Here is a 27,072-nt window from a genome sequence, read left to right as displayed (position 1 = left end):
GTTCACAACATAGGGAGTGGGGGCTCCCTTTGTAATTATGTCTCTTTTCTCTTGCCATTCTCTATATGGTTTATCTTTTGTTGTGCAGAAGCTGTTCAGTCAGCCCTCAGTTCTTCAAAAGGAACTGCTCTATAAATAGGTGTAGATTTGGTGTGTCCATGGAGCAGGTGAGTTCAGGGTCTTCCAACATTGCCATCCTAGACCGGAACCTTGTTGGTAACTTTTAAACCCTAGTTGTAAGTGAATTATCTACCACCTTTACCATATTACAGAATCTAACTTTGACTATATATTTACCATTATCACTGAATTTTACAATGCCTTATGTTTTTATGATGTTAATTAGTGTCCTTTTATTTCCACTCAAAGAACTCCATCATTTCTTGGAAGGCACATGTATTGGTGAATTCCCTCAACTTTTGTTTGGGAAAGTCTTTATCCCTAGTTCATTTGTGCAGAAGAGCTTTACTGGGTATAGTATTTTTGGTTGACAGTTTTTTCCTTTTCAAGTTTTAAACATGTCATCCTGTTCTCTTCTGGCCTGAAAATTTTCTGCTGAGCAGTCTGCCAAAAAGTCTTATGGAAGGTCACTTGTGTATACTTTTGCTGCTTTTAAAATTCTGTGTTTGGCAGGGAGTCTGCTTGGGATGCTCGCTCTCTCTCTTCCCCTCTGCCCCTCCCCCCATAGGAGCACATGCACACATGCTCTCTCTCTCTCTCTCAAATATTTTTTAAAAATAAATAAAATTCTGTGTTTAGCTTTTAGTAATTTAATGTGTCCACTGTAACCCTATTTGGGTTCCTATTTGGGGTCCTTTGGGTGTCTTGGACCTGGATGTCTATTTCTTTCCCCAAGTTTAGGAACTTTTCAGCTATTATTGCTTTAAATATAGTTTCTGTCCCTTTCTCTTCTTCTGGGATTCCCATAATATGAATATTGTTTCCTTTCATTGTATCCTATAAGCCCCACTGGCTTTCTTCAGTCTTTTTTATTCTTTTTTGTTTTTTTAAGATTTTATTTATTTTTTTGACAGAGACACAGCGAGAGAGGGAACACAAGCAGGGGAAGTGGGAGAGGGAGAAGCAGGCTTCCCACCGAGCAGGGAGCCTGATGTGGGGCTCGATCCCAAGACTCTGGGATCACGACCTGAACCGAAGGCAACACTTAACGACTGAGCCACCCAGGCGCCCCTTTTTTTCTTTTTGCTCCTCTGACTGGATAATTTCAAACATCCTATCTTCCAAGTTGCTGATTCTTCTGCCTGTGTGGGTCTACTTTTGAAGTTTTGACTGAGTTCTTCAGTGTGGTTATTGTATTTTTTCAGCCCTAAGATTTGTTAGGGTTTTTTGATGGTTTGTTTCTTTGTTGAACTTCTTGTTTTGTTCATGAACTGTTAATTTTATTTAGTTGTCTATGTGTTCTTGTAGATTAAACTACTTTAAAAGGATTCTTCAGAATTCTTTGATCCTCGATCTACATTTCTCTTTTTTTTAAAAGATTTTATTTATTTGACAGAGAGAGACACAGTGAGAGAGGGAACACAAGCAGGGAGAGTGGGAGAGGGAGAAGCAGGCTTCCTGCTGAGCAGAGAGCCTGACATGGGGCTCGATCCCAGGACCCCGGGATCCTGACCTGAGCCCAAGGCAGATGCTTAACAACTGAGCCACCCAGGCGCCCCTAGATTGGCATTTCTTTAGAGTAACTTATTAAGCTTTATCTGTTTCCTTTGGTTGTATCAAATTTGTCTGATTTTTCATGATCCTTGATTCCTTATGTTGGTATCTGCATTTGAGTAAGTGGTCTTCTCTTCCAGACTTTGCAGGTTTGCTTTGGCAGAGATAGTATTTCAAAGGTCAGCTCAGTTTGGGCTTCTGGACAAGTCTGCTGGTAATGTCTTGGGTAGGTGAAGCCTGCTATTAGGGTCTATTATTTGGACAAGGCAACTGTTTAAGCTCTGAGATGAGGGTGTTGGGTACACCACTGGCTGAAAACAGCTGGATAGGACTGCTGGCTTGCTTCCCTGCCCAAGCAAGGCTATAGGATGAGCTCCATGGTTGCCTAAATTCTGTGTCCAGGCTTCCTAAGACTGGGTACTATACTTAGCAGCAGGTGAGGCTATGAATTTGCTTCCTTGCCCTGGCCAGGCAGCAGGACAAAACCCAGAGTCTGCATGGTTCACGGTCTTGGGGCCCAAATCAGGCAAGAGTGTGCACTGAATACCCTGGTCAGATGAGGTCACCAATTTTGTTCTGCAGATGGGGAAAGCCACAGGCTATGTATGCTCTCTGTTCAAGTGCCACTGTAAACAGGGCTGTTGGGTGGGCCGTGCAGCTTCCTCTGTGTTCTGGTAAGGCTCCTTAGTCACGTGGGCTGAAGGCTGTGTTCAGCTGTAAGTGCAACTATGAATTTAGTTTCCCTGCTGAGGTGCAGTGGGAGAAGCAGCTCCAAGGCCGTTAAGGCTCTTTGCGGTCTTGACTAAAGCTGACCCATGCTTCCCTGACCAAACCGGGCCACTAGCTTTGCTCTAGGGGTGGTCAGTTCTGCACACTTGCCTCTCGGCTCAAGTGTGGCTGGGTTATGCAGAAGATTCCAGGTGTTCTTGCCAGCCGTTCCTCTCAGATGGGGCCAAGGACCGTGCCCCATAGCAAGTGCGGCCATGATTCAGCTTCTCCAGCCTCAGTGGGACTTGGAGAGCCCTCTTCAGGCAACTCTCAAATTATCCCAAACCAGGCTTTCTGGTCGGGAGGGGCCGGGAGCCACATCCCACAACTGCTAGGGCTCTCCCCAGCCCTACTGCCTGGGCACAGGCAGACCAGGCTACAGCGCCTACAAACTCCTCTTTGAGGAGGAGGAGGACCCGAATCAGGCAGACCTGCCCCCTGCCTAGTTCCCCGGTCAGACTGCACCGCTAACTTGGTTCTGCAGTTGAATAAAGCCACTGGTTGCGATTACTATTTGGGCCCTGCAAGTATGAACTTGGTTGGCTGAGATCTAAGTGCTGGTTGTTGGAAGTCCTTCCCCACTTACGTCACAGATTCCCCTGCAATCCCCATGGGGTGAAACCACAGTAGGGGCTCCCACAAAGTGACCCACAATGCTGGGGGAACTGGATATCTAACCTGAACTCTTCTCCCTTGGAGGAACCGTAGGTTCAGGGGGACCTCTCAGCGTGGTGCTACCCTGGCCTAGGGGAGGGGCAGTAAAGCCGCTTCTCCTACTCTTCCAATGCAGTCTGTCTTGGTCTCTGCGCTGCAGGGGTGCTTCAGCCTCGGCATTGTGCTCTAGGATTCTCAGTGGTGTCTTGTCTGTGAATAGTTGCTAGTTGTTCTTATGAAGGGGCGTGAAGTCAGGAATGACCTATGTTGCTATCTTGGGGAGGTCACTGCCCTTACTATGCGTTGAACACGGTTTTGAGGACTTTATATGGATTAACTTCTTTAATCCTCCCCCATTTTACAGATAGGAAAACTGAGGATAAAGTGGGAACTCTTGTTTGACTCATGCCCCTTCTGCTTTTAATTGTGAGAGTGGAACTCATCGCACTGTCCCTACCTCCCAAGAGCAGGCACCCCTCTCCTCCACCATGGCCAGCAGTGCTCCATGGCCCTTTGCTGGGCCCTCTGGGGAACATATCTGCTAGAGATGGCAGATTCAATGGGGGAGGCAGGAGATGCAAGTGGAAAGGAGCAACAAAGGGACTTTCCCGTTCTTCAGGACACTGGTGATGCCAGGGGCTCTATTTTTTAATCCTCACTTCTCCACCTCCCCTCCCCAAAAAAGTTGGTGGTGGGATTGGAAACCCCCACTGGTCACCCTCCCCACCAGAGCCTCTCTTAGGCCACTGAGGGCTTTCCAGCCTCCCTCTGGATAAGAGCAGCTCCCCACCCAAGGCAGCCACCCTGCTTCATCCCTAGAATGTGGGTTTAGGCTTTGAGATTTTAACCAGGGGAGACACAGACCTGGAGAGGACTTGTTCAGGTTGTAGGTATTCCAGCCAAAGGTACACCCAGGTGTCCTAAGGCCAGGGTTATATCCCTTCCCCAGGCTGCCACTTGGTGTGGAAGTTGGCATGGCTGGGGGGGCTGCCATTCCCAACACTGCTCCCCTAAGAAAATAGTGGACATCTCACAAAAGAGCTTTGGGAGGTTGTCTGATCCTAGGTTAGGAATGACTCTTACCCCACCAGTAAAAGGGAAGAAGATAAAAACACTGCCCCTTCTTTTCTTGTATTTGCATAAAATCTCCAGAAGGAACCTTCAAGGAGAAGCCTGGCCCATGGATGGACTGACTTTTGTGTCATTTGAATACGGAGCCATGTGAACATGTAGCCTGTTCAAAATAAGTATCTTTTTAAAAACACTCTTTCCTGAAGCCCCAGGCTGGGAGGCAGGACTCCTAGGTTCTGGTCCTGCTTCTGCCATGCCCTGACTGTAACTTTGGGTAACTCACCTTATCTCTTTAGGCTGTTCCTGCTGCTATAAACATGAATGAGCTGAACATCATCTGCAAGGTTCCATTCAGCTACCAGGTCTAGGATTCTAGACTCCCCAGCTAGATTTTACAGTCTCTAAGGGGAGAGATGAGGCAGTTTTGGAGTCTTTGGAAAAAGTCTCCCTTGTCAAGCTTGGCCCGGCGGGGGTGGGGGGTTGTTCACCCAGCTAGAAGCCACTCCCTCCCTGGGACCCAGGTCTTCAGAGCAAGCTGGCCAGGACTGTTCTGTGAGTCAGGAGGACAGAAGGTGCTGACCTAGGGGAGCAGGCTCAACACAACTCAGCTTTTAGAGAGGTGTAGATCTAGGTTCAAATCCTGGGCGAACCTGAGCTGTACTCATTTAACCACTCTGAGCCTGAAGTTCCCCATCTATAAGATAATACCAACTTCACAGGTTAAGAGGGTTAAATGAGATATCTGAAAAGCACCTGCACACGGAAGGTACTGGACACACGTGAGCATCTTTCCTCCCTCCCTCCATCAGAGCAGCTAGGACACAGAGGAGGCTGGGTTAATTTGTAGTTGGTTTTCTTATGCAAATCCATGAAACACGGCCTTCTCGGTTGATTCTCCCAGCAATTTTGTTGCTACAAACCCAAAACTATGTTGGCTGCTCACACCACTGGAGCAGAAAACAAAGCCCACCTAACTTTGCCAGCTTAGGACATCAGGGGGCTTAGCTTTCATTCGTGTGCATGCAGCAAACAATGCCAAATGGCCTTTGGGAGATGGCACGAGTCTCCAGCTGGTAGGTGGCCCAGTAGGGGTGGGGGGAGGGAGAGATGGAGCACATCAGCACTTCCCAAGGCTTCCACTCAGCAGGGACAGGGAGCACAGATGGGGCCGGGGGCTCGGCGCTGGGCAGCAACTGACTTCCTTCAGGACCTCAGGCCCTTCCGGGTCTCCGAGCCTCTGGGTTTTCATCCATACACCTAGATTACAGGCTTGTTGTCATGAGTAAATTAGACACCTAGGAGGTGTTCTTAAGAGGGAGGAGGCAAAGGCCTTCAAAGAGGAGACGCATTCACACAACTGCCTTGTGGCAAATGGACCTGCAGGGATTTAACTGATGTAGAAAACACAGGCTTGTCACCGGAGTTGGTTGTAATACGTGCGCTAGCCCCAACGCACACGGGATGAGCCAAAGAGCAAAATGGACTTTTCTCTATGGTAGACTGATGCCTACGAAGTGTGTGTGGGGTGGGGTAGAAAGTTTCCTAGTGCCTGGCAGAGACTTGGTGTCTGTGCCGTGGAGAGGCAGGGGCAACCCCAGAGCTTTCAAGACACACACGGGGGCATTTTATTTAAATGACAGGACAGATGTCCAAGAACATCGGCTACAGCTCCCCCCACCTGCCAAGGAGCCCTCTGACGGGAGGTGGGACCACAGGGAGCCGGGCCCAGCGCGGCCCAGCCCGCAAGAGGGCTGCCAGGGGCGTGGAAACAAGAACCCACAACTCTCCCCATGGTGGCCCAGAAAGAGAAAACCAAGATGCAGACCCAAAGCCATCCCAGACTTTTCCTGTGGCTTCTTGAAAGTTGTGTGCTTGTGACCTGAGACTCGAGCTGGGGGGGAGGAGCCCGAGGGAAGGGAAGGGAGCGCCCCTGAGGAAAGCACAGAGCCAGTAGAGGGAGGATGGGCAGCAGAACGTCTGGGGGCCAACTTCCAGCAACCTCTGGCAGGGCTCTGGGCCCAATCCTGAGATAGGGTGCTCAAGAAAGGAGACTTACCAAAAAAAAAAGAAAAGGGCCTGATCTCTCTGAGGCTGAGGTATTAGAGCCTGGTCCCAGGGTACAGACGTGCTGGGGGGCTTCGTTCTGGTGAATTAAGGACCATACACACATAACCGCAGGAGTCCCGAGCACAGAGTGCCCTGCGGGCCCCTTGGCCTCAGAAGACAATTCCTAATACCTCCTCCTGCAGGTGCCCGGGCTCTGATGGCCCCACATCAGTGTTGCCTTGTCCAGGCAGGAGCTCACAGAAGTCCACACTCTTCAGCCTGAGATGCGTGGTCTCAGCGGGGAGGCTTACGGTGTTCCAGTGGTACCATCTTTCCCGGCCCCGCCGCCGGGTTCCTCTGAGTGGGGCAGGCAGCAGCAAATAGGGCAGGAGAAAGCTTTCTCAGAAGGACGAGAGCGCAGGCAGCTCCTCAGGCACTTGGTCTGGGTGCGGGAGAGGCTCGGGGCCTCAGTAGCGATACACCCTCAGGCTGCTGGTCTCATCCAGGCCCAGCTGCAGAAGGCCCGAGGTAGCTGCCGGCTTGGGCACTGAAGAGAAGAGATGTCTGGCCACGAGGTGAAGGAAAACTCTGCAGTCAAGTCAGCTATTCAGGTCCAGGGAAGGGCCAAGGCCCAAACAGGGTCCTCCTTGGACCCCCTCCCCACCACCACCACCCAGGGCACAAACACAAGCTCCGTAGCCCACCTCAGCCATCCCAGCAATGACAGCAGGAAGGGACCAAGACTTGGGGACCAAAGGATACAACTTGGGGTCATTCCTGTAATGTTCTAGCCACTTGCGGTTGGCCTCGATCATGCTCTGGAAGTCTGTGCTGCCCGCCTCAGGGCCGGAGCCGTGGGAATGGGCCCGCCGCAGGAGGCGCAGCTGCTCACTGGGAAGGCGGAGGCCGGCGTGAGGAGAGGGCGAGAGGAGGCAAGAGGACTGGAGGAAGGGGACAGCCGACCCGCTTCTCCCTCCTCCTCCTCTCCACACACCAGCCAGGGCCCTCGCGGGGTGGCTTTAGCAACTCCAAGCTTCCTTTGCTGGCAAGAATGCCCTTCTGGAATGATGAGCATCAGTTCCCCAAACACAAGGTGGTGCCCCCCCCCGGCCCCTCCCCTGGGTGAACACCCCTGACGTCAGGGCTCCCACATCGGCCTAGTCCCAGCCACTCTGACCAGCAAAAGCTTCCCCTCTGTTGACTCCAATGCCTGCCCAGCATCAGCTCCTGAGTGGGCCGAAGGGTAAGTGGGGGTGCTTATGGTTGGGGGCCTGTGGACGGGGGGCAGGGGATACATTTGGCAAGGAAGAAGATGAATGGGAAATTAACAACAGGTTTAAGTAATTGCCCATCTGTCTCTCCCCCAGGGTGCCCCTCTCACTCCAGATGTTGCTCAGCAGGACTGCGGGAACAGACAACGAGCTCAATGGATAGACAAAAGCCATGCTCAAGGACAGGAGGGGCCAGGGGAAGGAACAGGGTCCTGCCAAGGCTGATTTCTCCCTGCAGGGGCTAGCAGGCAGCTTCCTCCCAGAGCTGGTGAGACCAGCCGCCACTGGGACCTCAGTGAGTAAGACTTTTCTCTGGTGGTGGTAGAGGCACCTCAGACCCAGGCAAGCAACTTTGTGGCCTGGGGACCTGTCCAAGCTCTCTGGGCAACGTAACCAGAGTTCTGCTCTCCTGGGAGGTGCCGCCTGCCCAGGGAGGCTTACCTGGCAGACACATAACCCAGCCTGTTCTCCAGTGGGGCAGGGCCACTGCTGAGGAATGGGACTCCACCTGGAAAAGGAGGAAATCATCCAGAAATGGGTCGCGGAAGCCAGTCCCAGCAGGCCACCTCCCAGCTCACCAGTGCACCTCCCGCCTCCCACAGACACACAACAACAGGGCAAGTTTCAGTGGTTGGAGGTGAGAGACAGATGAGAAACAGGAATTGTCCTGTTTATTTGTAAAATTTAATCTACTTTTCTATTTGGGTTAAGACAGATATGTAACTTTTTCCCCAAAGTAACTGTATTTTTATGGCTTTTCACCTTCTTCATCAGGACTAAGAGACTAGGTGAGGCCCCCCTCGCCCAGAACCAGGACAAAGCTGTATGGCCAAGGGGTTATGAGCAGAATCTTGAAGTCATAGAGACGGGGGGCCAAAACCCAGTGTGTTACTTACTCCTGGAGCATATCCCTTAACCTGAGTCTCAGTTTTCTCATATATTACTACCTCAGAGGGTTATTAGAAGGACTCATGCGTGGCCCCTCACACAAGGCACAAGATGGCAGCTATTACAATGACGACAGGGATGACCTTTTAGGTTCTGCTGAGCTCTAGCTCCCATCAGAAAGGCTGCAGTCAGCCCAAGCTCCAGGTCAACCGTCATGACTCATAGAGCCTATGGCTTCAGGGTCACCAGCAAATCTTCCTCCCATAATGGGATGGGCCGTGCCAAAGCTGGGGGCGGCAAGGGGCCGGTAGAGGAGGCAGAAGGGAGGGAGGCTTACTTGGAAAATACTTGCGGCACTTCTCCAACAGGAAGTCGTCCACTGTTTGAGCCACGGAGGAGGAGAGCGTGGGGCCCAGCCCGGGGTCCCAGGCCCACTGGGTGGATGTGGGCACCGCCGGCGGCCAGGCTGAGACCCGGGCCAGGGAGGGGCAGGCGGGTATGGAGGTGTTCTTGCGGTCCCGGGGCGGGGTGGGCGCTGGTGTGGAAGCGAAGAGGGGTGGTGGCGGCTGCGGGTTGAGACTGCCCAGCATGCTGAGGACTCCGTTCAGCTGGCTGCTGATCCGCTGCAGGGAGCTGCTCAAGTACTGGAACTTGTAGGGGAAGGTGGCACTTGCAGTCAGGTTGACTAAAAGGGAAGGACTCAGCTTCAGGGCCTAGCACGGCCCCAAGCACGGCAGCACCCTGGCTGCCCTCCTGGTCTGCGGACCACAGCCCCTCGGCTGATGGGGGCCAGAGGGACAGCTGGGCTTCTGTGTTCCAGAGGGTGCAGACTGGAAGCTGGCTGAGGGGGAAAAAGCCTCTCCAGGGAGCGGGCAAGGAAGGGAGAGGAGATGGCCCTCTGCCCCATTGCAGACCAGAGCGGCAGAGGGAGAACACCTCGCAGAAGGCACCGGAAGGTCTCTGCATGTTCAGGTGGCCCCTGACCCTTTCTGCCCTGTGTGCTGGCAAACCCCAATGGGGTCACTCCTCCCAAGCATTACTGAGTGCCTGCTCCAGACACTGGCTCCCAGTAGGCACCCCCCAAGCCCCTCTCTCTCCACGGATACCATGGTCCTCCCCCTGCCGGCGCTGCCACTCACAGTGAGGCAGGGAGTGGGATTCGGAGCTTGAACTGCTCATGTCTTCCGTGTCGCTGAGGTCAAATGTCACCACCTTCTTGGTGGAAGCTCGTCTCAGCATGTCCTCATCTGAAGCCTGATGGGTACAAGTAGCAGTGAGTACTGGTGCCTGCCCTGTGTGTTCTGCCCACTGTCCGTGTGATGGCCCCGGACTCTCTGGGACCCGAAGTTCCGGGAGAGGGACACCCTACGGGCTGCCTTGCAGCATGGGAGGAGGGAGGCAGGGGTTGGGAGGACACAGTGGGCTGACACATAGGCAGCAGGGCCCCAGGACCAGAGCCCCTGCCCCCAGCAAACTCCCCCTGCAGGATGGCTCCACCTAGGCTTCCCTCCTGCCACACCCACGCCTCGAGCGTCCAGAGGACCGTGGAGGAGGCCGCAGGAAAAGGAGGGAAGCCTAGGTGTGTCCATTCCCAAACCCCGGGGCCCAGCTCTGCTCAGGAACCCCCGCAGGGCAGGTCAAGAGCCTGCAGCTCAAGAGGCTCCAGGTCTGCTCAGGACTATTCCGCACAGATGTATTCGGCAACCCAGCCCAGGAGCCCCAGAGGCCCAGCTCCCCCCACCACGGGACCAAAGAACCCAAGAGCAGCCCAGGAAAGCAAGAGGGAGGCCGTGGCCACCATGCTGTACCTCCTCCCGAAGAGATGACTCTAGCTGATTCAGCTTCTCCTCTTTCTTCCTCAGCAGGTCGTGGCCCTTCCGCATGGCCGACTTCATCTCATCCAGGTGCCTGGTCTCCTGCCGCCAGAGAGAAAGGGGAGGACAGACACGGGGGTCTCAGCGCAGGTGCTAGAGTCCCGGCTGTGTGTGTGGTTGTTGGCTGGGTGACCCTGGACAAATCACCTCTCTGGATTGTCCTCTCAAGAAGAGAAATACTAGTTTTTTTTTTTAAGATTATTTATTTATTTATTCATGAGAGACAGACAGAGGCAGAGGGAGAAGGAGGCTCCCCGCAGAGCAGGGAGCCCGATGCAGGACTCGATCCCAGGACCCTGGGATCATGACCTGAGCCGAAGGCAGACGCTTAACTGACTGAGCCGCCCAGGCGTCCCGAAATACTAGTTTTCTAGGGTCATGAGGATTCAATGAGGTAGTTACATGCTGAGCCCTGGGCCCGCACCTAACACATTCTCAAAGAGTTACAACGCGCTACCCCAGGGTTATTACCGTCCCTGCCCCCACCGCCCTCCCTCTCAGCATGCAGCAGAGCAATGAGGGCCTGAGGGCAGCATGCAGATGCCCCTGGTAAGCCTGCCCCGCACCAGCTCCGCACCAGCTCTGGGCACCAACAGAATTCTAAGGGAGCAGGCCTGAGCTTCTGGCCAAGGCCCTCAGATGGCACCATGAAGTCTCTTCCTTTTCCCTGGAAATTAGGCTATCAGACAAGCACTTCAGCCTTATGCCCAGTGTGCTCAGAAGATTCACTTATGAACCACATCTTTAGGGTGACGGGCCAGAAAAGCACTGGATGTGAAATTTTAAAAACCTTACTTGTACTCTTCACCTAGAAAGTGAGAGTACCACCACTGCCTTGCACATTGTGAGGACGAAGAAAGCATTGTACACTGTGCATTGACATGTAAATGTCAGGTGCTTTCATCCTCACGGAGATCAATAACCTGCAGCACCTGTCCAGTGGCCCCGGGCCGATGTGACCATGCTGCGGGGAACCCAGAATTACCAGAAGCCACGGCTGCCCTGGCTCCCCCCAGCACCCCCCCACCCCAGGCCCCTGCAGGACCGGCAGACTCTCCTCAAGGCCCCTGACCTCCTCCAGGTCCTTGCGCGCATCTTCCAGGGCCTTGGTGCCTGGGGGATCTTCGGCATCCTCCTGAGCACTGGCCAGCTCCCGGCACCAGTGCTGCTGGGCGGCCTTCAGAGCTGTCTGCCGTCTCCGCATGGAACGGGTCTGCCGCACCAGGAACTCCTTGGCACTGCGGAGAGCCATCCCCTCGGCGGAGAGGTAGTGCTGGACGCTGTGGGAGGGCAGGGCAAAGGGGTTGGAAAGGGAAAGCACACACGCTCTGAGAACTGCTCTGGGTCACTTGAGCACTTTCCTGACAGATGCCCAGCCTGAGCACAGACTACGAGGCTGGGCTGGGCGTGAATACACAAGTATTCACACTATAGTGTGCAGCATGCTGCAGAGTCCTCCCACCCTGCCTCTAAAGGGATTGGGCCTGGGGCCTCCAGATAAATGGCCAGACACTCCCGTCAGCTTGATCCTCAACCAGAGGGCAGCAGGCCCCAGCATGCTGTGTCAGTGGTCACAATGGGTCAACCTTCCTGGCTTGCTAAAGAAATTCCCTCGGTCCCTCAGGTCCTCGTCCCCGAACCAAGCCCCACTGGTGATCACCCCAGGTCTGTGATGCAGGCACTCACCCCTTCATGGAATCCTGGACCCAAACTAAGGCTATCAGAACTCACCTGTCCAAGGACAAGTTGGTCTCCTCCTTGCTCTGGGAGAGAGAAGAGGATACCTCTTTGGTCTGGTTCTAAGGACACACAGTAGAAAAGGCCCCACTGAATATCAAATACACTGCCGGCTCAAGGGACCCCCAAAGCCCCTCCCAGGGGCCTAAATACAGAAATGGCTCTGGGGGAGCTGCTGGGCACCATTTGTGTATAGATATCATTTGAGTGATGGAGATGGGGAACTGGGACTATTAAGGACAGGAGGCTAAGGTCGTTTTTGAAGCAAAGCCAGGACCCCTCCTGGAGCACCACCCCAGTCCCACCACCCTGTCCCTTCCACAGCACAGAGAAACTCACTGTCCCAAGGGATTTCCTCAGGTCCTCAATATGCAGATCTGGCTCAGAACTTGGGGAGGCGTTACTCTCCTTAGCTGTGAGCTCTTTCAGTGTGTCCTGCTTCCTCTGAGCTTCAGCCTCCAGGTCGCTGTGATGGGGGTAGAGGTGGGGTTTGGGGGGGAGGGGGAAGACAGGCTCACATGATGAAGCAGGGTGGGCAGCACACCGACATGACTGCTGGGGTGGGCTTCAAGCCCTGATCTTAGGGAGACAGCAGGACTGGGGCATGACTGGTAGAACCAGAGACCCCCAGCTGTTCATACCTCTCACCCCGTACTCCCTACCAAATGCAGCTAAGCCCCTCTGCCTGGCTCCACCCCTGCCTGATAGTTGGGCCGTGAGCAACCAGGGCCCAGGTATGTCAGGGGGCAGGCAGCAGGGGAGGCCAAGTGCAGGGTGCCCACACCACCTGATGTGCTTCTGCAGCCTCCGACTCTGGGTCTGCAGCGCATCCACCTGGGACTCCAGCTCCACCTTGCGGGCCCGAAGCTCATCCAGGAGTCTTCGGAGCTGTTGGTTTGACTCCAACAGGTGGGTGTGCTCCTTCTTTGACTCCTCCAAGTGCTGATAGCTGGCTGTGACTTCCTGAAAAGATAGAAGCACCTGGAGACATGCGGGACCAAGGCAGGTGGCGGCAGCAGGGGGACCCTGAGGAGCATGGGAGCGAGCGTGGAACTCAAGCACCCTGAAGTCACTGCGCCGAGGGTAGGAGGTGTGTGGCCTCTGCCGCCCTCCACAGCCCCACCCCCTGGGGCTCCCCAGCTGGGCTGTCTGTGGCATCCTGCCAACAGCATCTGGAACCCTAAAGCCCGGGACAGATCGGGTGAGCAAAAGGTGGGATGTTGCGGGGAGAGGGAGGGAAGGTAAAGGGAACGGGGCAGAGATGAGGGAGGACAGGGAGCCAGCCAAACCTCGCTCTGCAGCGCCACCTGCCTCTGCACATCAAGGAGCTGCTGGTGCTCCTTTCGGGCGGTCTCCTCCTGCGGGGGTGGGGAAGAAATGGGGCTGTCTGGCCAGCTCCAGACGCCCTGCGTCTAAGGGGCAGGAGGCCCCAAGCTCTCCCTGGGGTGCTACCACTCCAAGGTCCAGGGCCCCTGGAGATGCTATCCTCAACTCCTGCTCTCTCACCTGGAGGTCCAGTTGAGCCAATTTGGCCTTGACATCTTTGGTTCTGGTTTCAAGTTCCACCTCTAAATCTTGTAGTTTCCTTTCCTGCACAGAAATAGAGTGAAAGATGTAAGCGTAGGAAGAGTGCAAGGCATGAGCTGAGGGGGCAGGAGGGAGATCTGGACCCACCCTTCCATAGCACAGCCTCCAAGCTAGGCTCAGCCTCATCCCACTTGCCCTTGCAGGCCCCCAGGAAAGTACCACCTTGTGTCTTCCCAATGGGGGCAAGGAGAGACAAAGGCGCCAAACCCAGGGTCCTATGGGGGCTGACCTCCTCTAAGCCCGGGGCTGTTCGCTGGCCCAGAAAACAAAGGACCACGCGTGCCCTGGCCTGTGAGAGACCCCCGCACGTGAAGCTGTCAAGGCTCAGATCTGCGGCTGCCCCAGCTGCCTGCCCCCAGCACTTCTCCTGCATGGAGGTGCCAGAGGGGGCTCACCCACCCTGGTCCCCCGGGACCGCCCGGAGCCCCCACCTGCTCCCGGTGCCGACGCCGCAAGTCCTCGAGCTGCCTGTCCTGCATCTGCCTCACGGCCTCCAATTCTCGCTCGTGCGACCTGCGTAGGCGCTCCAGCTCCCCGGTCAGGTGGCCCAGCAGCTGCGCCCGCTGCTTCCTCTCCTGCCCGGAAGGGGAGGCTGCTGGCGGGGAAGCTGCAGCGGCCCTCCCACCCCTAAAGCCACGGCCCCTCCCGGCAGCCTCGGGTCAGTAAGGCTGGGGACGCCAGCGGCTCCCGAAGGCCAGCTCTTCAAGGAGGAGAGCACGGAGGAGCGCCCGGGCCTCCCCCCGCAGAAAGCCTGCACCCCTCTCTGCCGCAGAAGCAGACACTGCTCAGATGCCATGAGACACTCCCCACCGTGGAAATCTGCCTGTCCTGCTGTCCACTGTGCACAGCGTCCTTCCTCGAGGGAAGAGAGGTCACTAATAAATTAGCACTGCTCTTCAGCAAGGTCCGCATCAGTTTGGGAAGGGAACCAGCTACGTTTTATCACAGGCCGGCTATCTCTGTGTGGGAAAGACCGTACGGACAGGCCGGGACACGGGTTCCAGTTACCGGAACAGGAGCCTAGACATCCCGGGCAGAGGCCCAGCTGGGAGCTGAAGTCAGGCCCCACCGCCGCCCCTGTTCACCCCCAGTGTGAGCCAGCCAAGCCGGTGTGGTGCCACATTCTCACCTACGGGGGGGAAGGCTGAACACGGACAGATCAGCTCTAAGGAGTGTTTGCCTCTTGCCAGTCTGTGATGTCCTGGAATTTTGGTTAACCCTGATGGCATGGTGTCGGGGTGGTTAAAGTTGAAGGCTTGGGAGCCAGAAAGTCGGGGCTTGAAGCTCAGCTCCTCGACTTACTAGCCCAGAGCCCTTGAGAAAGGTGCTTGCGCTCCTGAGTCTCTGTTTCACTTTCCAACTGGAGGTCACAATAGTCCGCACCTCCTCGGGGTGTTGGGGGGACTAAATGAGTCCGCACACATCGGGGGCTGAGAACAGCGCTAGCACGGGGTACGAACTTGGTATCTGTGAGCCACAGCCACTCGGGGAGGGAAGGCAGCCGCCTGCTGCTGCTGGAGTAAACCGGGAACCAGGGCTGCACCAGGGCAGGGCATCACCCAGCTGCCAAGGACCGCCGGCTGCGCGTGCCCGCACGCACCGAATGTGTGCACAGGGGAAGGGGCAAGTCACCTCGGCTTCGTACTGCTCTCTGGCCTCAGCTACCACTTGTTGGTGCTCCTCCTTCATCTTGTCCATCCTCCTCTCATGGTCCCTTTCCACCTCCTGGCGCTTCTCTCGCAGGAGGTCACTGAGCTGCAGGGTAGGCAGCGGGGATGCGACATGCAGGCCCGAGGGTGGACCAGGGCATGGGGACTGAGGCACTCGAAGGTGGAGTACACGCACGCCTCCCCAGCGCCCTACAAGCACGACTCGTGACGTGCAGGCACCACACCCCAGCAGCCCTCCCCGCTTACGTACAGGGGCGCGGGGGTGAAGCGCCCAACCTCAAGGGAACGGAGGCATAGAAATGCAACCAGAACCCCAGCCCCAGCTGAGCCTTCCAAAGCAAAGCAGGGGCCCCTGGGCCAGGACGGAGCGCCCAGGACAGGTACACGTAAGGTCGAAGGAGCCCACCAGCATTTACCTCTTGCTCATATTCAAGCACTTGGTGAACCTTCTGATGAGCCCTCTGCTCTGCCCGACTGAGGCTCTCCTGCAGCCGGGCCTCCTCTTTCTGCTGAGCTTCCTTCATCTTCTTCTGGAGGCTGGAGACAACCTGAGGAGGCCCCAGCACAGGGAACGGGCCACTCAGCGCTGCAGAGCAACCTCAGGGACTCGCCAGGGGCCCAGCACCCATCCCCAGGGGGCTTCAGGGGGAGGGAGGCTCCTGCCCCAGGGGCAGGCATGGGGCCGAGTTCTGCCCACCGGCAGCGAAGGGGCCTTGAGGCTCTCGCTGAGGGAGGAGGACGCAGTCTCTGCTTGGCAGCCCAGGGCCGGCTGCACCTCACCTCCCTGTGCTTGGCCTCCAGCGAGGAAGAGAGCCGCTCCAGCTCGGCCTGGTGCTCCCTCTCCAGTGCTTCCACGGCCTGGGGAGCAACAAGGGGCCTGTGACAGCCGGGGGGCAGGGAAGGCTGGCCAGGCACTGACCCCGGAGGAAGGGAGACCATGCCTGACTCCCTTCCAGCTAAAGGACCGAGGGGAACCGCAGAGACACATCTTTGTTCCCCCAAAATAACTCCGTCCCTAAAGGCTGCAACTAGCAAATGCGTAGGAAATGAAGGCCAGAGTGGAGGGGTCACCGCTCCCATCCCCCTGCCCCTCTGGGCTAGGCCCCAGGTACACAGGTCACGCTCCTGCCTATGAATAGGGCCCGAGGCTATGAAGGCTGGAGGTCTGGCACAATTGGCCTGAACACCTGTGAGACAGGGACGCCCTCCCCCACCTCCTGTAGTCTCTCCTTATCTAAAAGCTGAAGCTCACTTTCACCCAAGGAAAAAAGTTCCACGTGGCCTGACTGTTCCTTACTTCCTACTCTTACCTAGAGACAGACCATCAGGAGACAGACAGGATTGGAGACATGGGGAGTAAAGACAAAGGAGAAAACCCTCCTCTGAGTGTGCAATCTCTCTACAGCCGGAGAGAAGAAAGGTCATTGCAGATGCCCCTTGGGGACAGGGATGGGGACAGGCCACCTTTTTCTCAGAACCTCTGGTCTGATCTAAGTTCTTTCAGTCACAAAATCTTCCCAAATCCATATGCCATTCCCCCTCCACCCTCCTCACTGCCACGGACAGCACCCAGCTAGTGCCGGCCCTGGACAGAGCCCCTGGACACCGGCCATCCCCTCCCCTGTGCCATGCAGACCCGGGCTAGCACCTGCCCGGAGACAGCGGGGCCCACGCGGGGGTGGCGGGCCCAGTCGGCCCACCCACTGTCTCCAAGTCCCGTGCCAGCTGTGGAGACACCTCCTCTGTGCCTGGCCCCCCCGCCCAGCCTGGTGCCCGGCCCCTCTCCAGGCAGCCCAGGGGCACGTCCAACGGGAGGCTCCACGCTGCGGACTCACCTCTTTCCTCTCCCCCTCCAGCTGTTTCCTGAGCTGCTGCAAAGCCGCCTCCTTCTCGGCATTCAAGGCAGCGTGCTCTCTCTTCTCCGAGGCCTCCACCTCTTCCTTGAGCTGTTCCAGCATCTGTCTGCTCCGCTGTTCCAAGCTGGCCCTCTCAGCCTTCTGGAGAGACTCCAACTCTTCTCTCAGCCTCTGCAAGGAAGCCTCCTGCTCGGCCCTGAGCGGACAGACAGACGGAATGGGACGGGCCTGTGCACTCGGGGCACTGCCAGGGGCGGCCAGCCCACGGTGCGCTCACCTGATGCGGCCCTCATCTGCTTCCGCGCTGGACTGCACCTGGGCCCGGAGCTGGGACAGCCTCCGGCTCTCCTCCTCTCTCATCTGAGTCTCCTCCTCCTCGGTGGCCTTCCGCAGCTGCTCCTTCAGGTAACTGGGATGGAGAAGAAAGGCAAGTTTGTTGGAGGAACCACTCTTCTATTTGTAATCTCCAACTCTCGGCCTCCAAAAGCCTGTAGCTCGCCTGCGAAGTTTCCTAAATCTGGGTCCTGCTGCCTCCCTCTAACACCTTCCAGGGTAAGAGGGGCCCACGAACGCTTCCTGCTCTCGGCGGCAGCAAGAGGACAACAGGCTGCTTGATCCCAGAACAGCACTTCTGCCAGAGGCTCCCCTCTGCCCACAGGTACACCGCGGCATGGCATTCACTCGAGGACAGACGGTCTGACCCCAAGCCGGCCCTGGCGCCGCGTCCTCTCACTCACAACCTGATCAACCGTTCCAGCCACCGCCTCCCTACCCCACCACACTCCTCCGCGCCTCTGGGCCCTTGTTCGTGCTGGTGCCTCCCCCGAGAATTCCCTTATTTGACAAAGCCATATTCACCTCTCAGCACCCAGCTTCCTCCTCTCAGAGAAGTCTCCCAAGTCTCTCCGAGTTCATAAATTAGCCCTTCTGTTCCCTTCACCCTTTCTGCGAGGCCCTTCCTAATCCCAGGCCGCTCTGTACCACACATAGTAATTTCATCTTTTGTGTGTCTCTTTTCCTTACAAGTCTGGGAGCTTCTCCAGAGAAAGAATCGTGTCTTAAAGTCTTATATCCGAGGTGCCGAACACAGTAGCTGACGTGAAGTAGGTGCTCCATAAACGTTTGTGGAATTTGAACAGCATCACCCAGCCCCAAACTATAAGCAAGCGCCGATGATCCATAAGGGACATCTTATTTACATTTCTTCTTATTTCCCTGGGTGAACATTTCATCCCAGGCAGATATCCCCCTGCCCACGCAGCCCCCACAGGACCTGGGGCTGTGTGCTGTGCACTCAGGGAATTCAAGCCTAAGAAAAACACGATTCAGAAGACGATGTCTTTGAAAAGCTTCCTGGTGAATTCCAAAGCCAAAAAAGATTTAGGGTCATTTTCTATTTCAAGTTACCTGCACTACTACTCTCTTCCATTGTGACAGAAAATTTGAGTTAAATGAAAATCCTCTCTCCTAGATTCCCCGGAAACCCTTTCTCCTTGTTCTATGGCTCCATTTTCCACACATCACCACAGGATGTCAGAGCTGGGAGGGCCCTGAGAGGTTATGTCCTTCATTTACAACCGTCGCTCTTCATCTCACAACTAAATTCAATTTCTTCGTTTTATGACTAAAGAAACTAAGGGTCAGCCTTCCTGCCTTCCTGCCTGCCTTCTCATTCAAGAAGTATCCGCTACAAGGTCAGCTGTGGCTTCCAGAAATTTCTACCAAGTGGAAGTTGCCCAGCACAGACGGCCCCAGGCCTCAGAAAGGCTCATGTGTAAGCAGAAACAGGGTTCTTGCAATGAACTATTTCGTAGCGAGTCTGACAAGCACTGCCGACAGAAAAGTCGCTTCCGGAGGCCCCTGAAACCAATGACTTCAACTGGACATAAAATCAAGAGCTACCGTTTACTGAGCAACTACCATGTTTCAGGCCCTGAGTCAGATACTTTCGGCATGCTAGCCTTCACCACAACCTGAGAGAGTTCTTGGCGGCCTTCTGGAGCTGGGGGTTTGGCGAGGGACAGAAAGCACAGTCAGCCATGCCCAGGGTGGCCAGGAAGAGAGGAGGAGCCTGGTGGGCTGGCAGGGAGACACTACCAGGATTTCCTCCTAGGCTCTGCCTGTTAAGATCAGCTAAGTCATACCCTGTCTAGGCAGGCCCCTGCCCCAATTTTCATTTGGCTGGAAGAGGAAGGTGCTGCCTGGCAGGGGATCCGGGAGGGGTGATAGAAGGATGGGCCCTGGGTCAGCAGATCCTGTGTTGGGCTAATGAGAGAGACTGTCCCCAGTCCTCTGGGTAGCTGGGTGTTGGTTTTCCATTAGTCGAAGTTAAGCATAAACATTTTATGCACTCTTTGCTATGTATGATATAAAAATAAGTCTACCACTTTTGGATGTTCTGTCCAAGAGGAAAAGATTTAGCCTTTAGTTACGTTGCCAAGTAAGTGAAAAATATATTAACACCTTGTGGTAGCCTCTGTCCCGCCCTGGGCCTGCGACAGACTGCTGACTACGTTCTCAGTAGCCACTCTCCCATGCTCCCTTCCTATAGGGGCACTGATTTTTATTCGGTCAGGTAAAGAGACCCAGCTCAAGGACTACATTTCCCAGTTTTCTTTGTGGCCAGGGGTAACTCATCAGATACGCATGGAAATTATTGAGTAAACTTTCCAAGAGAACTTCTTTAAGAATAAACAAAAGTTACTGGGTGAAGTTTCCAAGAAAGTACCTTAAAATGGACCAAATGAGCTGGAAGTTACCCCTTTTGTACTCTGTCCCTATTCTTCCCGCCTGAGGCCCAGACACAATGGCTTCGGGGATCCAGCAGCCACGCTGGACTCTGAAGAGACCCTGAGAGTAGACAGCACTAAAGCAGCAGAGAGATTAAAGGACCGCCAGGGACCTGGTGACTCTGGAGCTGCCATGCCAGCCCTGGATGGCCTTTTCTTGTAAAAATAACCTCTAGCTTGTTTACAGATGTGTACACATCATCTCATCCACACAGACCCAGCCCAGCCTTAAGTGTCTTACTCGTCGAGGGCGTCCCAGCCAGCTACATAAAGAGCAGGAACCCAAATAGAAACTTCTGGGTTCTGGGAAATAGCACCTCAGACTGTATCATGTGGTCCCCACCAATCTCACTGGGTCCCAACAGGGCCCTGACTCCTGAGAGAGAGGACAACGTAGTGGTTAGGAAAACGGGCTCCAGGGACCAGCTGCCTGGGCTAACCCGGCTCCGCTGCTCAGTGACTTCGACACCTTGGACAAGGCACCGAGCCTGTCCATGCCGCAGTCTCTTCATCTGTGTCACAGATCCTGGAGGACTGGGCAGACAGCAGGACCTCGTAAGGGCCACTCCCAGGACTAAACCAATTACCAGATATAAAGCACAGGGACCAGGGCCATCTCTCAAAAAGTGTTAGCTACTTGCACTATTATCACGCCTCCCAACTCCCTCCCGAAAAGACAAACCAGGGAGCCCCTTCCTCCGCACAGGCCATGGAGGAGGAGGAGTCTCGGTGGGGCCACGGGTCTCCGGGGCGGGGGACGGGGGGTCGCTTGCTCCCCATGTCACTGCGAGGCCCCGGCAGCTTGCCTAAGGGGAGGGGCAGGACCTGAGAGACTTCTCTTTCTGCTGGTGAAGCTGGAGGATCTCCTCTTCCTCCTCCTGCCACAGCTTCTCCCGCAGCTGCTGCATCTTCTCCTGCTTCGATTCCAGGAGCTGCCTCTGGTCTTGCTCCAGGTCCTGGGCCATGGCCTCTTCCATGGCCTTCAGTGAAGCCTGCTTTGGGGGAGCTGCAGGCTCCGTAGATCGCCTGCCAAGGGTGGGGGACAGCATTTCACCAGATTTAATATCCCACCTGTTATACAGATCCAGAACAACACACAAGGAATCCTCATGGAGGGCCCAGGGGTCAGGAATCACATATGCAAATCAGGCCACCCCCGGGCCGGTGGGAAGGCTAGCCCCTCAAAGATAGAGGCAGTATCTGTTCACAGGGCAAGCCCCACTGTGGCTAAGGCCCCAGGGGCCGAGGGAGAAGGGCAGCCCATACTAGGCTCTGGGGGACCTGGCAGGTTGTAGCCCAATGTGAAAACCTGAAGATGTGGCTCAAGACCTGGCAGCCACAGGGAGAGACTGAAGCTCTGTCCATAATGGAGTCCTCCCCAGGATGGTTCATGGCCCTGTTCCTGTGTCCCCACTAGGGCTCTGCCTGCTACTCGAGGCTCCCACCAGCAGTTCGGGGAGTCCCCAGAGGCTGCTCTCTGCCTCCCAAACTGAACACAGGCAGATGCTTGTGAAGCCGGCAGGAGAAGCAGCAGCAAGTCTCCTAGCCCTGACACCCAGAAGAGTCCATGGAGGTCCAGCACAGGAAGGCCAAGGGAGCCCGGCAGGAGACGGTCCCCTCAGCCAAAGCCAGCAGCAAGAGTGCACCAAGAATGTCCTGCTCCATCTCTCCTTGATGACGCCACGTGTTCATCTGCTCAGAGTTAACTCCATGCTTAGAAGTGGGTAAAAGAAATTCAGCGCTAACCTGGATGCATAAGGTGGGTGGTAAGATAAGGAATAATGGTCCTGGTGGAAAAGATGTCTATGAAGTAATGAGGGTTCTTGAAGGAAATGCCCAGAAAGAAACCCAAGAACATTTGGAGGCACGAAAGCATAAGAGGGATAAAGTACTTCGCCTCTGGGAGCAGCTTTCCTAAAGGCCAGCGCCTGTGTGCATTCCCAGGTCCCTCATCTTCTGTTAGAAATTGCTCTCGCCCCCCCACCACCACCCTTCCCCGACAGCGCGCAGGCACGGCAGGCCAGGCACGCTAGCCCCGGCAGCCAGCAGCATGGGCACGGCCCACACCAAGGAGCACTGGCGCAAGAGTGGAAGAGGGGACGCAGGACCCCCATCCCCTCACTGCAGCAGATGGAAGGCGGTGGCCGGGATCAGACTAGAAGAGCAAAGAAAACAAGGGCTTTGGAATTCCGTCTGGGCCCCTTGAGCCCAGAGAGAGAAGGAAGACATAAAAGGCTCCTGACGTCTCTGAAACACCATTAAGATCTTTCCTTCCCCCTTTCCTAAAATCATTAACTCAGACCGGAAACAGCCTTGGGCCAGGCCTTCAGTTCTCTTCTGCTCTCAACCCCATCTCCATCCTCCTTCCCATTCCCGGCTCTCCTCCAGGTCCCCTGACACAGCCCAACTGACGGGATCTAAGAGACACTGTCACCACCTCTTCTGAGAGTCTTGCTCTCCGAGAGAAACTCCCCCCACAGCTCTCCGCCTCATCAACCCTCCAACTCATTTCCAGCCTTGGCTGAAAACATCTTTTTTTTCCCCTGAGATGGTACCTCTGAATGTCTGTCTCCCCTGTGGGCTGCGTAGCTACGTGGAGCCCGAGGAACAGATGCTGCAGAAAGACGGGACCTCAGATGGCGCAGCAGTGTGCGCCCAGGCGAAGCGCACGGGCGAGCACCCAGGCGAGGGGGGCTGCTTTCCAGCAGGCTCTTCCCCGTGTCCCCGTTTTAGAGCTCTAAGTGTCCCTAACGCCCCGCTTTGGTCCAAGGCCATCAACGATGGCCCTACTGATTGAGGAGACAACAGGGAAGATGAAGCCTCCAGAGGAAGAGGCGGGTCTGATTTCGAGGCCACTCCTCAGGTGTCAGCATCAGACAGACCCAGTTTCCAACAGGCAGCGGCCAAGAGGACGCTCCGCAGGGGCATCATCATTTCAGGCTGGCCACCAAGGAAGGGAAGGAGTGGGGAGGGCAGGCGGTGGGGAGGGAGGAGGAGGTGGTGCCCAGGACATTCTCGACTGGCTGCACCGCCCCTAAAATTGCCATTAAAGAGATCCTGTCCCTTTCACGTTCGGCCCAGTGGTTTGAATTCGTTTACCCCCTTTTTACAAACACCTCATGAGAGGTGCCGGGATCACCAAGGGGAGGCTATTCCTGACTCTCGGACCCAGGCCTTTAGGCCGCAGAGAGCACACACAGGGGCGGCTGCTTGCTGGCCCGACCTCTGCCCCTAACTCCTTCTGATCCAGCTTGACAACATCTGTGAAAGGCGACAGACTGCATGAATCATGGTTTTGTTTTTTTGTTATTTTATGATGTTTTGATATCTGTGTAAGTTTGCTGGTAGAGGAGAGAAGGCGGGTCCCAGGACTAGCCTGCTCTTACTGATGGCAGGGAACGTGTCTTTCATATGCAAACCAACGAATCCCCCAGGGCGCCACACCAGAAGCATCTCCTTCCAGAACTCACACCAAATCACAAATCAAGCAGGGTCGCAGGGTCGCAGGGTCGGGCCGGGAACCAGGCAACTGGCGGGCCACCCCCATAGCCCAAAGCCCGCCAACATTGTTCAAACTATCCAATCCCACACTCACTCAAGGTACTTACCCTGCCTTGCCCATTCCTTCCCACGGAAACCCCAATAAAGGCTCTGGGCCATGCTCTCCCTTCTCGCCTCCTCTGCCTCCTGACACATCCTGCTCCTTCCCCTTGTGGCCTAGCATGGCGTGGCACGCCCTCTTCTCTCTGGAAACATAAGTAATAAATTCTTCCTTAATGGCATTGGCCTGTGTTGTCACTCAGTCACCTCCATAAATTAAAATCCCACGGGTACAAATGAGACCCAGACACAGAGCTACTCCTCACGACACACAGAAACGGAGCTGTGAAGACAAGTAACAGGGAAGTTATGGGGCCTGAAAAGGCTCAGGAAAGGAACAGAAGACATTCCCTAAGCATGCTAGTAAAGTGAAACTGTGTGGTGGAGGAATGTGTCTCTGAGACCCAGCAGGGGTGGCCTCACCGGTTTGGGAGAAGAAACACAAAGTAAGGGGGCGCATCTCATCAACCCAGACAGCTCAGGAGGGGCCTCGCCGCCCAGCTTCCATCCCCAAGCTGCCAGGAAGACGCCCTCTGACCTCTGCCCAGAGGGTCCTGTCTCCTGTCCTCATAGAAAGCACCCTGCCCCGGTGTCCACAGCCACCAAGGAGACTTGGGAAAGCCCTGTCACTCCTCAGTGTCAGAGCTGTCACCGCCTGAAACGTGGGGCTGCCCCTTCCCTGCGTCACTGTGCAGTGTGAAGGTGAGGACAAGAGTCAGGAGCTCATGCGCCCTGCCAGCTGTGAGTAACCTGTCCCTACTCAACAGTCAGCTCCGATTCCTAATCCTTTTGTGGCACTCGGTTCACAGACGCAACAAACCCATAACCCTGGCTCCTGTCTCTCCACGCAGAAAAAAGGACCAGTGGCCGCACCCTGAGTAGGAAGTCGAGGGCTCCAGCGACCAGAGCCTCGTCCTGGCTAGACAACCCACCAGCGATGTGATATTGGGCAAATCCCTCACTGCGAGCCTCGGTCTCCTCATCTGTGAAAGCAGTAGAGGGGAAGGAGACAATGGGAGGAGGAAAGCTCAATGGTCTCTAAGTTTTAGAAGGGCGCGGGTAACAACGGAGGTAAGCCTTGGACCCAGGCCCAAAACGCCTATCCGGATACGGTATAATTCCATTTATGTCAGGCTGAAGAACTGGAAAGGCGAGCCTAGGGGACAGAAGCCAGAAGCGTGGTGACCTGGGGTGGTGCGCGGGGAGGAAAGGGGCATGAGGAAACTTTCTGAAGGGACGGAAATGTTCTACCTCTGATCTGCGTGTAGGCGTGCGTTGATTCGTACAGTTCAGATTTATGTACTTTCATGTAAATACCTCAATAAAATGTTGCTAAGAAAGCGAAAAACAGTGCTTGGTAGAGGGGAAAACAGGATTACCGGGTTTCTGCTAGCCCTCCCGTCCACCTTCATTCACAGCTGCCTGGGGCCTCAAATCGGCACACAGAACGAAGGGCACACTCAGTCTCCCCCGACTCCACCCCCTCCCTACCACCCAAGAGTGGTGGGCACTAAACCAAAGCACACACAAGTGAGGACGAGGACAGACATTAACACTGGCCCTTACGCCTCTGGAGAGACTGGCGGGGCAGGGCTGGCCGCCACCTTCTCCTCGGGCTCCTTGGCCACTTCCTGCCCAAGGCCCAGCTCCGTGACCTGGGAGCGCTGCTCCTTGCCCCTCTCGTGGGCGGCAGGTGGGTCTGGGGTCTCCTCCCTTGATAGCAATAAGGAAGCAACTGTATTAAAGCTGGTGGGAAGGCAAGAGGCTCTAGATGCACCCATTCAGGGTCAGAGAGCCCTGAGGACAAGGGAAATCAGCCCCAACTAAGTGTCCCTATCTCGGGCCTCACTCTCCACCCCCCTCCCCCGCCTCTTCCCCGGCTATTTACACTGAAGGCCACAGACATGTCCATGTGGGCTGCAGAAGGGTTACGGCGCCCAAGGAGAGGCTCTGCGCACAGCAGGTAGTCAGTGGATGCTGTGCACCGAACATCGAATATCGCTGCTGCTCGGCTTCCCCCAGTGACTCACTCCAACTGAATGTGCTGTAAAACCAGCATCTTCCTCTCATCAGGGGAACAGAAGAACTAGCAAATGCAAGCCAGGCTCTGGGCCAGGCTGGGGCACAAATGTCCCCTCAGCTAGCCTCAGGGAAGCCTAGGACTCTGCACCTCCCTCCCCCAGGGGCCCAGCACAAAATGGGGCTCTCCTTCGGTTTGCTGTAGGACTAGAAGCGGGATGACTGCTAAGGGGTGGGGAGCACGGGCAGGTGGGGACTGGGACAAATGCCCCCCCCCCCCCGACAGCACAGCCCAGGTGGGAGACAGTCTTGCCCGAGCCCCTAGCAGGAAGACAGCTGGATCACAAGAGATGCTTCCTTGTTCAAGAGTTTCTAGGCTCCCCTAATCAGATGGTGCACCCCAATTTTAGCTATAGACTAAGAACTAGGAAGAAGCAGGTTTCCTCATTCCCCAGCTCACATGGGGCACTCAGTGGAAACCTGCGAACCCACCCCAGCTCCCCACCTCTCGAGGCACCCCCAGCAGCCACTCTCAATCCCTGCACCCACAACTACACGCCTGGAAGGCTTCCAGCTCCCCCTTACCTCTGCAGGGAACCGGGCGGGATGGGGCTGACTGCAAAGTCGTCCCCAGGCTCCTCTGTGTGCTCCTGCCTGGGCTGCCCCTCAGAGGCCTGCGGAGGCCCTTCTTCGGTGGCCTGGCTGTGAAGGGGACTCTGGTGCCACCTCCCAGGCACAAGTGGAGGAGACAACCTGGTCAGACCAGCCAGAGCAGCAGAGTAAGGCCTGCTGTTTGAAGAGCAGGGAGAGAACTGGAGAGTGTGGTATGTGGATCTGGGTCCATTCCTCCTCCCAGACAGGGCCCCAGCCCCGGCCCTACATCCACAGGGAGCCATGGAAGGCAAAGCAGCCAGAAAAGCAGGAAAGGGAACCTCCCCACTGAGCTCTCCCTTTGCCCTCCCGGGTCCCTGCGCTGCATCTGCCCGTCCCGGGGTGAGAGCTGGGCCCTCTCACGGCTGTGTCCACTCCCAGCGCTCACCATCACTGAGGCCAGGCGGGGATGGAAGAACTGAGCGGAAAATAGGGAGAAAGAGAGAAGCCAGACTGGAATGGCCAGACTACAGAAAATGCACGAAGCTGTAGCTTGCAGCTCGTAGGAAGGCTGCTAGCTCCTCCAGGCTCAAAAAGCAGAATGACTGCCCCACTTCCTCGTCCAGGGTGGTAGTTCTCCTCTCACTGTGGCTCCAGCCTCAGAAGCTGGAAGGCCCTGTCTCTCTCTCCCAGTCTCTCCGCTCTCCCTCCCGGTTTGTCTGTGTGTCTCGCACGCGCACGCACACGCACACACAGTTGGCTGCAGCCATTTCTGATGTGGCAGGGCAACAGCTCCAAGCTGCGGTACTGACCCTCCAGCCAGTTCCTCCAGCCCGGGCCCACAGCGCCGCACAAAGTCCCACCCAATGTACCCACATCCTGTCTCGGTGCAGAATCCGAGGGTATGCTCGTGTACACGCGTGCGCGCACGCACACAGACTCTGCAAGGCCATCCGGTCAGCTCACCATCTGCCTTC

General features: G+C 55.9%; 1 protein-coding gene across 10 annotated transcripts in view; it reads right to left on the bottom strand.

Moving 5' to 3' along the window:
* Window positions 1-1,656: 1,656 nt before the first annotated feature.
* CEP164 (centrosomal protein 164) overlaps window positions 1,657-27,072 on the bottom strand; it is a 66,137-nt gene continuing 40,721 nt past the window's right edge. For 5 of the 10 annotated variants that reach the window (XM_032427856.1, XM_032427861.1, XM_032427858.1 and 2 more), the window contains 22 exons: window positions 26,090-26,293; window positions 25,052-25,198; window positions 23,494-23,631; window positions 20,711-20,911; window positions 17,374-17,505; window positions 17,076-17,292; window positions 16,021-16,098; window positions 15,657-15,788; window positions 15,203-15,325; window positions 14,002-14,145; window positions 13,490-13,573; window positions 13,273-13,341; window positions 12,771-12,946; window positions 12,323-12,449; window positions 11,978-12,045; window positions 11,319-11,526; window positions 10,181-10,288; window positions 9,512-9,626; window positions 8,710-9,057; window positions 7,926-7,992; window positions 6,976-7,104; window positions 1,657-6,777 (listed from right to left, as the gene is read on the bottom strand). In XM_032427856.1, coding sequence (XP_032283747.1) covers window positions 6,681-6,777; window positions 6,976-7,104; window positions 7,926-7,992; window positions 8,710-9,057; window positions 9,512-9,626; window positions 10,181-10,288; window positions 11,319-11,526; window positions 11,978-12,045; window positions 12,323-12,449; window positions 12,771-12,946; window positions 13,273-13,341; window positions 13,490-13,573; window positions 14,002-14,145; window positions 15,203-15,325; window positions 15,657-15,788; window positions 16,021-16,098; window positions 17,076-17,292; window positions 17,374-17,505; window positions 20,711-20,911; window positions 23,494-23,631; window positions 25,052-25,198; window positions 26,090-26,293 — 3,112 coding nt within the window. In that variant the 3' untranslated portion in view covers window positions 1,657-6,680. The remainder of the gene's footprint in view (window positions 6,778-6,975; window positions 7,105-7,925; window positions 7,993-8,709; window positions 9,058-9,511; window positions 9,627-10,180; window positions 10,289-11,318; window positions 11,527-11,977; window positions 12,046-12,322; window positions 12,450-12,770; window positions 12,947-13,272; window positions 13,342-13,489; window positions 13,574-14,001; window positions 14,146-15,202; window positions 15,326-15,656; window positions 15,789-16,020; window positions 16,099-17,075; window positions 17,293-17,373; window positions 17,506-20,710; window positions 20,912-23,493; window positions 23,632-25,051; window positions 25,199-26,089; window positions 26,294-27,072) is intronic. The other 5 variants (XM_032427859.1, XM_032427865.1, XR_004302233.1 and 2 more) reach the window with 4 other exon arrangements.

This window comes from Phoca vitulina, unplaced genomic scaffold (assembly GCF_004348235.1).
Source record: "Phoca vitulina isolate PV1807 unplaced genomic scaffold, GSC_HSeal_1.0 scaffold38, whole genome shotgun sequence".
NCBI lineage: Eukaryota > Metazoa > Chordata > Mammalia > Carnivora > Phocidae > Phoca > Phoca vitulina.
The sequence above is the reverse complement of the archived record's forward strand: the minus strand, read 5'-3'. Positions and strand labels throughout refer to the sequence as shown.